The sequence below is a fragment of the Nasonia vitripennis genome, chromosome 5 (genome assembly GCF_009193385.2).
Source record: "Nasonia vitripennis strain AsymCx chromosome 5, Nvit_psr_1.1, whole genome shotgun sequence".
Lineage (NCBI taxonomy): Eukaryota > Metazoa > Arthropoda > Insecta > Hymenoptera > Pteromalidae > Nasonia > Nasonia vitripennis.
Window position 1 is genome coordinate 24,000,152 of NC_045761.1, and position 13,615 is coordinate 24,013,766.

General features: G+C 35.5%; 4 protein-coding genes across 24 annotated transcripts in view; 3 read left to right on the top strand and 1 right to left on the bottom strand.

Annotated features, from left to right (window-relative positions):
- Window positions 1-13,615, top strand: part of LOC100123363 (longitudinals lacking) — a 280,984-nt gene that overhangs the window by 173,118 nt on the left and 94,251 nt on the right. For 2 of the 19 annotated variants that reach the window (XM_031931303.2, XM_032600540.1), the window contains exons 7-9: window positions 5,539-5,598; window positions 5,683-5,739; window positions 8,089-8,875. The exons of the other annotated variants lie outside the window; for them this stretch is intronic. In XM_031931303.2, coding sequence (XP_031787163.1) covers window positions 5,539-5,598; window positions 5,683-5,739; window positions 8,089-8,684 — 713 coding nt within the window. In that variant the 3' untranslated portion in view covers window positions 8,685-8,875. Of the gene's footprint in view, window positions 1-5,538; window positions 5,599-5,682; window positions 5,740-8,088; window positions 8,876-13,615 lie in introns of those variants that run through there. 19 annotated transcript variants of the gene reach the window in all.
- Window positions 126-5,123, top strand: LOC100679208 (zinc finger protein 771). Of its 3 annotated transcripts, none has more exons than XM_016985593.2 (6): window positions 126-856; window positions 1,472-1,927; window positions 2,003-2,188; window positions 2,281-2,451; window positions 2,523-2,770; window positions 2,854-3,445. In XM_016985593.2, exons 2-6 carry the CDS (start codon window positions 1,576-1,578, stop codon window positions 3,199-3,201), a joined length of 1,305 nt encoding a protein of 434 aa, XP_016841082.1. In that variant the 5' UTR covers window positions 126-856; window positions 1,472-1,575; the 3' UTR covers window positions 3,202-3,445. The 3 variants fall into 3 exon arrangements, with proteins under 3 accessions (XP_016841082.1, XP_003426658.1, XP_032456437.1); XM_003426610.4 differs by having other exon boundaries at window positions 127-856; window positions 1,489-1,927; XM_032600546.1 differs by lacking the exons at window positions 1,472-1,927; window positions 2,003-2,188; window positions 2,281-2,451; window positions 2,523-2,770; window positions 2,854-3,445 and adding exons at window positions 3,615-3,725; window positions 3,805-3,924; window positions 4,004-4,141; window positions 4,217-5,123 and having other exon boundaries at window positions 128-856.
- LOC100123340 (venom acid phosphatase Acph-1) lies at window positions 5,725-7,756 on the bottom strand. Its single transcript, XM_001606919.6, has 7 exons — window positions 7,442-7,756; window positions 7,253-7,374; window positions 7,057-7,155; window positions 6,710-6,981; window positions 6,364-6,647; window positions 6,114-6,304; window positions 5,725-6,032 (listed from the first exon to the last, which is right to left on the bottom strand). The coding sequence occupies exons 2-7, from the start codon at window positions 7,346-7,348 to the stop codon at window positions 5,808-5,810; spliced, it is 1,167 nt and encodes a 388-aa protein (XP_001606969.1). The 5' UTR covers window positions 7,349-7,374; window positions 7,442-7,756; the 3' UTR covers window positions 5,725-5,807.
- Window positions 10,332-12,986, top strand: LOC116738597. Its single transcript, XM_032600547.1, has 7 exons — window positions 10,332-10,421; window positions 10,495-10,587; window positions 10,659-11,714; window positions 11,802-11,999; window positions 12,078-12,125; window positions 12,202-12,312; window positions 12,394-12,986. The coding sequence occupies exons 3-7, from the start codon at window positions 11,546-11,548 to the stop codon at window positions 12,867-12,869; spliced, it is 1,002 nt and encodes a 333-aa protein (XP_032456438.1). The 5' UTR covers window positions 10,332-10,421; window positions 10,495-10,587; window positions 10,659-11,545; the 3' UTR covers window positions 12,870-12,986.

Below are 13,615 nucleotides of genomic sequence, written 5' to 3' on the forward strand. Positions count from 1 at the left end.
ATATATATATATATATATATATATATATATATATATATATATATATATATATATATATATATATATATATATATATATATATATATATATATATATATATATATATATATATATACTCACGCATACAGGTAGGTATGCGCCAGCGCCGTCGACAATTGGTGCGGATGGCGGGGACCGTTATACTGGGTTAGTCAGTCCACGCCGTTCTGCGCTTATACACACACGCATATATATATACACCTTCTCGGGGAGATCAGCTGGAGCCGAATGTCGGCGTTTCGGTTTCGTTGGCAAAGCGATTGTTAGGAAAGTAATTGTCTCGTGTAACTCGAATAAGAGAGAAATAAGGAAGAGGAGAGCGTGGTTCTGTGACGGTTGCGTGGATTTCGCAGCGAGTTGTACACGTGGGAGGTTAGGAACTAACCTAACATACATACGCGACGGTTGTAGTGTGCGTTTGTTTACATCGGAGTATGTCGTTGTGAGGTCGTGCTTCGAAATCGTACTTATACCTACTGTTGTGTCGAAGATTTGTTTTATTGTTTGAAAAAAGTTTGGAAGCCGATGGGAGTAATACTTGTACTTAAGAGACAAATGTGGTGGGAAGATTGATTTTGAACTGTTGTGCTTTGGTTCAGAGACTTAAAAAGTACATTATTGATATTTAAATTGATGGAGATTAAGCCTCAAAAGCTTATTTATTTGTGATTGCTGAAATTTTTTCATTTCTGAGAACTTAACAAAGGTGCTAGCATAAATAGTATGCTCGACGTTGCCAAGCTGTAAATGGACTGTAAGACTTCTTCACCACATTTGCTGTTTTGTAATATGGCAGAGATGGCAGAGATCACACCAGGTACATTAATCATTTTGTAATCTCCTTTCACAATCCATATGTATACCGTACAAATATTTTTATAAAAATTATGAATTTGATGCAACGGTTCATAAAAGAAAAGACAGTCGCTTATAATTTTATGTACCTTGAATATTTCTAATCTAACGTTAAACATACTTGTGAATGCACCTAAATAATTTGTTATTTACTAATGGGCATATTATAAGAAATTCATACACATGTGAATAATTGTACAGATCATAATCATGTAATGATTTTATTGTTGGCCTTAGGCATTTTTGTTATAATAAAACAGAACAAAATATTTCTGAGTAATGATTGTCATAGTTTTAGTATAGAGACATATTACTAAATGTTTATATATTTTGGAAAGTGATTTGAAAGTATAGTAATACAATTACAATATTTAGCATAAACACGGAACTTTGTAATTTCATGATATCAACAGCTAGTGTATTAATATTTTATATTATTTTTCAAATAATATCACTATCTTACATCGATTCATCATTTGCATTATTCATATACATACATTCACAAGAAACTTGAATCATTCGAATACTACGGAAGCATTACTTTTAACATCATAATACAACAATTATTTATGACAAGATCGTTTTTTAACACAGACAATCAGTAGGATGCAAATTCACTCTTCCGACACACAACATCATTGGAATCTAAATTCTTCACCTTCATAAAACCATAAAATCATTATGACCGACGAACAAGCGGTGGAAATTCGCTCGATCTTGCAAAAAGGCTTTGCTCGGGGCCTCAACTTTTCCGAGTGTCTAGCCGAGGTGCGATCGATTTTCCGAACAGAATGTCCGTCTCGTGAGAGGATCCTCGACTGGTACGAGACCGTTACCCACGATAACGTTGAATTGGTAAAGAAGCTCATCGAGAAAGACCCAAAGATGACGCGTCAGCAGATCAAGGCGCGACTCAAAATAGGCAGAGCCGTTGTCAGAAGTATATTAAGGGACCGGTTGGGATTACGGAAGATCAGGAACCGATGGGTCCTTCTAGAAAGTGTGGAAGAGAATGGAGGGGATAAAAATGCAGGTGATTGAAATATAGTCGGAGATCGCTGAAAAAATTGATTGTATTCTGAATAATTGGATATTATGCGATTTTCAGATGTGAGTCGTGTAAAGCAGGAGAGTGATTTTCAAATAAAAAGTGAAGTAGAAAACGGCAATTTATCAGAGAGCAAAAATGAATTCGACAAAGAGAATAGCGTTGCGGTGCATAACGATGAAGATTTTTTTGTTAAAAAGGAAATAGTTGACGAAGATGTAGAGCATCACAGTAATGATCTGACGTGTAAGAATTTGCAAAAAAAAAAAGTGTTGTTATGTAATTTTTTATTCATTTGTAAGAACGAAACATAAAGAGATAAATGCAATATTTTTTAGATTTGTTCACGAGAAACGCTATTAAAGAAGAACCCATCGATATTATTGATGAACACATTGAGCTCGACGCACAAACAGACCAGGAAAGTAACGAATTTTCGGAAAGTTTAGAAAACAAAGATGATTTGCAAGAGAGACTCGACAAGAAAAGCTCGAATACTGCTGTGAAATGTAAGTTCATATAACTTCAGAAAAAATTAAAAATTCGACCGCTATCTCACTGCAAAATAAAACCATTACAGCAGCGATCATTCTAACTTCGGGCAATTGTTACACGTGCAAGCTCTGCCAAAAATCTTACAAGCGCAGTTTTCACGCTTACCGTCACCTATCGCGGAGCTGTCAGATCAGCAAAAGACTATTCAAGTGCGATAAGTGCGGCCGTAATTTTACAGCAAAATACAGCCTGAAACGACACATGCTCTTACTTCATACAGGAACAGGGAAATTGCCCAGGAAAAAAATCATCGAGGAGGAGACTATCTGTCACGTAAGAATCAACAAAAAATCACGCGTAAACTTGTTTAGAGTATGAAAAATTTAGCAAAGATTAAAAATTATTAATATGTACAGAAATGCCACAAAAGATATCGCGACAAGTATGGTCTCTATCGCCACAAGAAGTACGAGTGTGGAAAAGAGCCGCAATTTGCTTGCGCCCACTGCGAGTACCGAAGTCGGCAAAAAATTAATTTGGTTAAGCACTTAGAAAATATTCATGCCGAGTCGAAGATGCCGAGGATCAGCTGTCCGAAGTGCGACAAATCGTACAAATATGAGTACAGCCTGAAGAGACATTTGTTGTACGAGTGTGGAAAGAAACCTATTGCTTGCGATAGGTGTAGCTTTAGGACGAAACACAAGAGCAGCCTTGCGAGCCATATGCAGAACAAACACTTTAAAAAGAAAAAGAGAGCTTAATGCAAATTTAGTTTCGAGTCAATTGACGATAGGAAAATGACTATAGGATTTATGATTTATATGCAGGATAATAGAGATTGAAGATATATTTATACACACACTAAATGTTATATGTACACAGAGCTGTTTTACTTTTTGAAGCTTTTAATTTCATACGTACAAACGTTATGTATACTAACTTTCAACTCGCTTTGACCTATATCTACAAACAATAATTCCAATAAATATTTGTACAGACTCTAAAGTGAGATTTTCTCAATGTTTAATGCTATGACAATCATGATACTATTGATGTATTTTTTAATGCACTGCCCTTGCCTTTAAAATAATCTTTTTTTTTCCAAAGTTATAGATCATGAAATTATGCTTGACTTTCAATATAACTCATAGTGTCTTTTTATATGATGTTGCAGAAGATGATACGATTATCAGTTTTCAAGATATTTCCAATATTAGCGAAGATAGTTTATCCATATCGGATGATCAATCAGATCCCTTGTTGTTTGATTCTGTTGAGAATTCAGGTTCGTAGATAAATTTCACGAATTATCTGAATATGTATGAACCCCAGAGTACTGACAATGAAATATTTTCAAATCGCAGATGATGTTGGTGATTTAGACAAAAAAGTTTCATTTGCGCTCTGTAAGGCAGATACGACCGATAAAGTTTCTGATGCACCCAAATCAGATCCCTTGTTGTTTGATTCTGTTGAGAATTCAGGTTCGTAGATAAATTTCACGAATTATCTGAATATGTATGAACCCCAGAGTACTGACAATGAAATATTTTCAAATCGCAGATGATGTTGGTGATTTAGACAAAAAAGTTTCATTTGCGCTCTGTAAGGCAGATACGCCCGATAAAGTTTCTGATGCACCCAAATCGCTATTGAAAGCTATAGTAACTCGAAAGCCTAGAAGACCCGCTGGCAAATTCTGTAAGTAGTATATTATATTTCCAAAACAGTTCTATTTTTTTCAAAACAATCTAAAACCATCCCTTTTCTTTGCAGACCTGCACAACCATCTAGTTCTGTACTGCAAAAAATGTCATGTGACTTACGAAAAGATTTACGGCGAGAAGCTCACAAACTGTGCGACTTGTAAGGAGCGACTACTTAATCAGTGCATCGCCTGCGGCAAACGTTACAGAAACTACTGCGACATAACGATGCACATAAAGTACAACTGTGGCAAGCCCAAACGTTTTACCTGCATCGTCTGTGGCTACGAAGCACGCCGGAAGGATCAGCTTAAGGAACACCACAAAAGCCAGCATCAGGTGACGAAAGAAAAGCCGATGGTTCACTGCACGAAATGCGACAAGGCGTTCAAGCTCGAGCGGTATCGTCGTTGGCACGAGAAACACGAGTGCGGTCCTAAGATGATACAAAAGTGTTCACAGTGTGATTTCACGACCAAATATCAAAGCTCGTTGCACAGCCACGTGATGAATGTACACAATAGAGACGAGAGTGTTAGGCACGCTTGCGACGAGTGTAGAAAAGAATTCAAGTCGAGAAGCGCATTATTGACGCACAAGAGAACCAAATGCGGGCAGGATCCTAAAGTCCAGTGCGCTCACTGCGACTATAAGACTTATCAGAAATATCCGTTGATGGTCACGCACATAAACAGAAATCATCCAGATCTGTTCCCGGTAGGCGAGTTCTGGTGTAAGCATTGCCATAAGAATATGTATCACTTTTACGGACTGAATAAGCATCTGAGAGCGTCTGCAAGTTGCGCCGAGGCCGAGAAAGTGAAGCTGGAGAACAAGCAACCAAGGAAGCAAGCAACAGAACGAAGCAGAAAAAAGAAAAAATCAACCAATTAAAATTATGACTTATAATGCTAATGGATTTACAAATTACTTTTTAATAGGAATAAAAATAAACAGACCATTTTGACAAAATCAAATGTGGTATTTTTTTATCGACTGATTATGCTACAGAGTTATTGACATAATTTTTAACTAATACGTATTTGTTTTCAGACATATATAATTAAAAGAAATGACGGATGTATGATTGAATTAAATACGAATACACGATTTAATAATTATTGATAATTATTTAACATTATAATCAATTCGTGATAAATAAGAAAATTATTTATATCGCATGAGAAACTAACTTTAGAACATTTTTCTATACCTTCTACAACAAAGCTTTTAGAAATCGTTATTAGCAATTATGATTTTTTTTTTTTTGCAGCGTAGTTTGACAGATTTTGTAGAAAGAACTATAATGTGACATATTTTTTTAGAGCATGTGGATGAAGCCTTTAAACACAGAGCTCATTATTAATTTCTATGTATGAACTTTTATTGCAGGCAATGGCTTAAAGCCACCACCTTTAAAACCAATCAATGGGTCCGGGGAGCGTCTAAATGGTATGTATTTTGCGATACATTCTTAGATTTCTCGATTTGTTAAAATATGAACATATTTTGATACAATCTAATATTTTTCTTCAGGTAAAAAAAATCCAGAAGTCAATAGGAAATCCAAAGAATATGTCGAACGATACACTTGTAAGTTTTATTTCTTTTATTCTCATGTAAATAAACACAAAGTAAAGACAATTTTCCCGTCTTCTTCGTTAAAAACCGTAGAAAAACATCATTTGGTCATAGATCCATTGTACCGGCTGCACGCCCTTCGGCACTAACGTGGAATTGCCAGGTGGACCATAACAAGCCTCTATCGGATTCTCCGATATGAGGTCTGCTACAATTTTGTGAAAATCCTCGAGTGGGCATAAAGTATCACATCCCGGTATCGTTAGTTCATCGAAGACTGCTGGTATTCCTTTGTAGTAAATCATCTTAAAAGCAAGTCATCTTTGTATAAATTATTCCTGTCAATGAGGTCTGATGAACATATCGTAGACTCGATTTTGGTATACCTTAATGAATTTTTGCGAACTGTTTTCATGATGTTCGAATAGTATGGCAGAAGAGAAATTCGGTATCGTATGATCCCATACGCCCAACGCGTACAGAAGACCAGCCACGTTATTCTCGTGAGCACTGTACAAATTCAACTTTTTCGGATTTTCACTATTCACAGTAGCCAGAATCTTAGAAATCGTGGCACCTGTAAAATTTTCCATGACATTGCATTCGCTCAGACTTGTCGGTTATTATTCAATTTACCTCCATTGTATTTCTTCAACTTCCTATTGTAGTTCTGTAGCTCGTACTCGAGCAGCGATTCTTCGAGCATAGGTCCTTCTGGCCAGTAATCTTTTGCCCATGCCGGTAATTGGAGGTTCGAGGAGAGTTCGGCACCCAAATCGATGTACAGAGCGTAAACATCCAATGAATTTTTCATCGATGCTCCCGTCAAGATTGACAGGTTCTTCATGAGGCCATCATACTTGGACAACTTGGCCTGGAATTCTGGAGAATTTTGAACTCGAATGTATTCCTCTATGTATCTGAAAAGTCACGTAAGCTGAGTATAGTTCGTTGAAAAAAAAATTTCAACAGCTTGACTCACGCTGGACAGTGGATGAGATAACCCAAAATCGGATCCATTTTATCGGGTACGTAAGCGTAGGATGACACAGGTTGCCAGTTCAATTCTTTATTCCAAATTTGTTTGTCCACCGGCGGATACAGCCCTGCGAGCACCAGAAGAAGACTCATTTTGGTGCGGCCCACGTCTGTGCTCATGGCGAAAACGTCGGTAGTTTCATAATATGGTCCCAGAAAATCGTTATAGCGCTGACGCAGGAGATGTCCGAGATTATATTCCCGTAGTTTACCTTGCTAAATGTTGAAGGATATTGTATAGAATTTGCATTGAATCTTATAAACTATTGCCGTTGGTGAAATTTTTCTTACGTTATTTAAAGTTCCAAGTTCAAGCGGATATATATCTTTTTCCCGATTAGGATCAGTTGGGGTAAAAAATATAGGTGCCCGGTCTCCGTGTCTAAATATCTGTGAATTTTATAAGTAATTTCGAGTGTATAACCACCATTTGTTTTTTAGTTATATAAAGAAACGTTTAGCGCATATAGGTGCTGCGATTAATTACCACACTCAAAGTCTTCAGTTTAGGCTCTTCTGTAGATGCGCATGTCATTAGACTGACAATCAGCGAAAATGTTAGAGTAGAAGTGTGTCGTTTCATGATGTAGATACAAATGTTTGAAGACACTGGATCAATAAATAAATTAGTTATAAAGTTATTCGTACAAAGAAAACGTTGACAAGAAGAACTTACCTTTTCAATTCAATTGTCTCGCACGAATTGGCTAAGAACTTATTACTCCTTATCAAAGTGTGTCTCACTCGGACTTGAAATAAAACATTGAAGCTTGTGCAGCTGTCAATTTCTTATATAAATGTCTCTAGTGCAATATTTACGGTTTCTTTACAAAACTAAACAGGGTTCAGCTATACGACTTCTGGCATGTGCTTTCCCTAAGAAAAATTATTTTCTTTCGGAAGAAAATTGCTTTATACTACTTTGTAAAACTACGAGCTGAATGGTTAAACTGAAAATGCAAGACTGAACTAAGGAATCGAGCAACTTATTTCAGTGCTAAGGTTTTACGATAGTATACGTATGCACGCCGAAGATTATTCTAATTGCTTTCGATAAGCCTTTTTCACGGATAACAATTATTATAATTTTTTTTTGTGAAAGTCTTTCTTCGAAATTACGCTGTATTGCATAACATGCTGAATGGCTCTACAAAAACTGATAATTATTCTAAAGCTATAATCTGCCCATTTAAACATCGTGAGAATCATCGTTTCTACAAACCTTTGAACGAATAATGTTAAACGCATATTGTTAATTCGATCTTCGTTCACGAATTTTTAAAAAAACTCAGCAAACTTAATTTTATAAAAATTATTCTACAGGCCCACCGGAACTGATTTGGCTGCACTGCCCAAAATGCTCCGACTCCTTCGAGAAACCTCCTCGGAAGAAGATAACAGCTTGCGAACATTGCTCGACTCCTTACCAGCTGCAATGTTCAAAATGTCGTAAAATCTTCCGCAAGTACATGACGCTCTACTGCCACATAAAAGCGATCTGTGGCAACTCCAATCCCGAACCCACTCAGCAACCCCTCGACGGCCGAGTCGCCTGCTCCGAGTGCGGTACTCGCTTCTCCAGCTACGAAAATTTAAAGCGCCACAAACGACTGACCTGCAAACGCCAGGCTGCTTTGCAATGCAACTCCTGTCCGTTCGTTAGTAAGTATAAGGCATCGATGGAATTACACAAGAAAACCAAGCATGGAAATTTGGGAACTGAAGATTTGTACAAGTGTAAATGGTGCGGAAAGACCTTCAGGCACTCGCAGACTTTGAAGAGACACGAGACTTACAATTGCGGCAAGGAGAAGGGATTTTCCTGTGGTCATTGCGATTACAAATGTTACTTGAAGTATCAATTAAAGAATCATATGAGATCCAAGCACGAAAGACTGTTTTGGAACGGGAAGAAGTAGGCGATTTAAAATTAAAGCGTAGTAGTCGTACACATATTGTAGTGGTCAAACCAATTTATGCAAAAGTCTGAAATGAAATACTAAGCAATAAAGTATGTTAGAAGATAGGTGATTAGTCACTTTTTTCAAATTTATATGGTATGCTTGAGGATTTTTCGATCTTAGCTTGATCAATAAGACACTTAATTAGAGATATAATTGTATGACTCGTTGTAAGACTCTTGGACAATTTTTTTATCATTTTAAAGCTAAAATTTTGTAATGAGATATAACTCTCACACTTAATTGTACATTTTGCGAAGCAGCTATTGCTAATTTGCAACTACGAAGGTTGTATTTTTTGTCCTCCTTATATTTGCGTGTTCAAATTAAGTGCGAGCAATATTCAAAATATAACTCCAAGAAGCAATATCAATTGCGCGTTTTTTATATTTATACACTTATACACACTTTGCTATTACTTATATATCTTTATAATAGGATTTGATCTATCAACTAGTATTCTATGCGTCTATACACCATATACATGTAGTCTATAAGATTTACACTGCCATTTTGCGTATAATGCGTTACTATGTAGGTAATAAACTATACAATTATACACTGCGTTTTTACGATTTTTACTATGTTCAATGGCGAGTATTGCCAATACCAATTTTGTACGTTTTCACTTTAAAATTTAATAAACTTACCATCAATAAATCAATAATTTTTGTTTCATGCACCCTATTGAATGCTACTTCTGTATAAATTTTACCAGAACATCATCTAACTGTTATTTCTGTTTTCCAGGGCCATCGGCGACCAAATTTCTATGTGGATTCGGTGGAATTTCTCCATTGAGAAAGAATTATTATCCCTCACTTATATTTGACAATACACTCTAATATGAGTACTAGCCTATAACAATTGACAGGTTGAACTTTTCTAATAATTCTATGAAATCATTTCTTTTTAACACTTGTTTGGTAAATCGCCTAATTGTACACATAGTAATAATAGTAATAAAATAGACGTTATTAAAAATGTTCCAGGGATGGCGAGGATGATATACGTTAGACATCCACAGCACATAAACATGACTCATCGAAGAGCGCAAGTTTTGTCGAAATCCTCAGCATCACCAACGATTAATCCTGGGGGTGAATTCCCATTCCAGTGCGATCGCTGCGGCGGAAATTTCCGACGCGCGTGGTCTCTCGAGCGTCACAAAGCCCAGTATTGCGCTAACTACGCGACGTCACTGGGAAAATTGTAACACCAAAGACTGTTACTATTTTGACACTGTACATATGCTTAACGTTGTAAAGAGGAGTATTGAGAATAAAGTATTGGGAGGAAAATAAAAAAGCGTGTGAATGCAATGCACTGTATTATAATATTGAGTGTAATCCTTGTAGCTTCACATGAAAATTTACTAAAAACATTGTCATTTTATGTCTGCGGGATTAATTCTTATAAAATTGCTTTTAACTATAAATAAGTTAAATCAACGATATCGCACTTATATCCATATACCTTTCCTATCGATCATGTTTAAAGTAATATACGTAGATTTCAAGATCCCTTGCTGTTTGATCATTAATTGGCATAATTAAAATCTTTAGCCCCTATTTATTAAGAACTAACTAGCATTGACTTTTCCAGGTATCTTAAATAATACAGTAAATCTAAGCAGTGTCAAATCGGAAGTTTCATCAGATGATTCAGTCGATATTATTGATGAAGTCTATTCAGGTACGTTATCGTTTATTTGTAAATCATGTACTTTTTTCAAAATCAAATAACGATTCGTATACTTCTACTTCAGATGCACCTGCAATTGACGTTGCCAGAACAGAAAGTTATAAATTTGATTGTGATAATTCGGAAAACTCCAATATGCATACGTTATACATCATTGGTAGGCATACATGTGTATTTGTTACTTTGAATTTATTGTTATGGTAGTAATAAAATATAATAAATTTGTAGATAATCACGATGTGCCTTGTCGAGAAAACGAAGACAGCGAAATTCTTCGACCGAGATTAAGAGAAGTCTCACGGCGACCAGTCAGAAGGAATGAAAGAGAAGAAGAAAGTGACGAAGAAGAAGAAAAGGGCGAGATAATGTTGGGTTACTGTGAGAAATGTAAACGTCGCTACAAAAGTCCGATGTGCCAGCCCGTTACTATTTGTGTCGAATGTGTCAAACCCTTGAAATTCAAGTGTGGCTGGTGTAAAAAATTATTCCGTACTATCGGGATTGTCAAGTGTCATCGAGAAATGTACTGTTTTCAGAGACCTATAAAATTGACGGAAGAGACTAGTCAAAGATAATGAGCTTATAAATTGCAGGATATTTTCATATCTAAAGTGGCGAGAGAGTCTGACGAAAAAAATTCAATTTTGACCGTATAATTATATATTATACATCTACGTTTCATCTATACAGCATAACGTTTTTGATTATAGCTTGCATGTATTTTTCTATATAACCGAAACATAATGTAAAGAACAATGTGTTATAAAATAAATTGCTTACAAAAGTATTAATATTATGTCTGATAAGAAATATTGAAAAACGTAAGAAGTCGATGACAGTTAATTGAAGACTTCTTCAATTAAACACGAATTAATCTTCAAAAAATTAAGCGTTGTAGGAAAACTATTTGTTTCGAAGTATTATTAGGTGCGACAAACAGGATATAAAATTATATTGCATGTTACATCAAAATAATTCATCAAATATACATAAGACACAATTTACGCTCATTAATTTTAATTTATATCGTATGAGATTATGACTGAATATCATCAATATTTTCATGATTTACTCATACTTCGCCTAGCAGAGCATTTATTTAGTTCTTTTAATATATGCGATTTCATAATTTACGTGGCTTTGCCTCTATAAAAACTAATTTATTAATGCTGATCGATGATTTATTTTTTTTACTTACTGTTGCAGGCTCCAAAAGTCCTCAAAATTCATTTTCACACTTTGATCTAGACTTAGATTTCTCTGAAGAAGTTATCTGCACTGCTTGTGAGTTACTATAACGGACCAAAATTATAACTGTTCATAAATATATTTTACATGCAAGGCAAACATAAGAACCTGAATTTTTTACAGCCGACGCACTTGTAATGGATCACAATTACAGTGAAAAATTATGCGATAGTGGCGATTTACTAGCAGAACATTTTGATTTGAATAATCTTCAATTTGAAATTGGCAAAATGGACAACATAGTAGAAATACCATACGTCACCGAAGTGCCAGAGATTCTCCTTGAAAATCAAGAACCGCAAATATCTGGAATCCAAGAAGGTGAATAAAGTCCTCACCTGTACAGAATATTATTTAAAATACTTAAGCGCTGAAAAATAACTTTTATATTCTTTTTAGATCTGGAGGAGTTGAATTCAAAGAATCTGAACAGTTCTTCGGGTAAATGTAAATTAACTTGAGTCTCATAAGTTATATTTTATTAAAAGCTTTTTATTAAAACTATATAAAATAATTGCAATAGATCCGATTGAAGTTGAAGTAGAAATGAAACTTGAGAAAGGATACGATGGAAGGCATCTAAAGCCTATAAAACCTCGCCTCGTTCATCAGAAACCAGAGTCACACTCAACTGGTAACATACGTCAATTTCTTTTGAGCAAATATCACCTATTTTCGCACACCTCTTACGTATTATAATGTTGCCTCTTTTCAGGACTACCAGAGCTATTTCAACTGTACTGCGCTAAGTGTGAGAAGATAGTCGAGCGCGATCTTTTCGACGTTCGTCACTATTGCGATGTTTGCGAGAGGCCCTATCACTACCTCTGCAAGAGCTGCAAAAAGTACTTCATGGGCTTCTTGGTAGCAAATCGTCACGTTCGCTGCGAGACCGACGCCTATAACGCGGATGAGTGTAGCAGATGCGATCTGATCAAGAACAAAACTGAGATCGTAAGGAAAATATTCAATTATAAGCACACGACTATTCGACTGGATAACTACTTCAAGTGTGGCAAGTGTGGTACGATAAGGGGCAAGGAGATTGTCTGCGTTCTCTGCTCTTTTACCACTACGCATCTTAGGAATATGAAAAGTCATATGTTGATGAGGCATGAAGTGAACATGACGGTTGATCAATTACAGCTTTGCATGCTTAGAGTGGAAAAAGGAAAGAAACCGTTCGAATAGTTTTGAGTCTGTGTTCGAAGATAATGTTCGAAGGAACGATGATTACGTCCTTTCGAGCATCCTGAATTAGAAAGCATTGTTACAATAAGATATCAAAAATAAATGATTTGAAATTTATTTTGTTATTGATCCTATGCATTAACTTTATTTCTGCACCTTATTTTCTGCATACGAAACTTACATAAAAGTTAATTTATTAATCATATATTTTTAATATTTTGTAGGTATTGCAAACCACAATCAAGTCACGGCCCATCAAAGGAGCGATTAGTAGATCAAACAAATACAAACGATGTGTCAGAGTTTGCACGAGTCATTCTAATGCATTTATATAAAACTTAGTTTATACTATTTGAACATTTTTTAATCTGTGTTTGAAATATTTTATTGTATATATATATTTGATCGCTTTGCTTTTTAAATTTCTTAGCATTGGATTTTCAGTTTATAAAAAGCTATGATTAATTGATTTTCTTAAATTTCATGTACTATCGCATTTCGGTAGATTCGTAATCAATACATGTATACCTCTCCATACAACTTTAGCGTATTAACGTATTAATTATGGTTAGCGTATTAATTATGGTTTTTGCAATCATCGTCTCAAACTAGGCTGTATATTTTATGTGTTACAGAATTTGTTTATGATGGAACGAATGAGTATTACATAAAAAGCGAATCTGTATCAAACATTAATGACTATGATGCGTTTTACAATTCGACTCGTAAGTATATATCGAAACCCA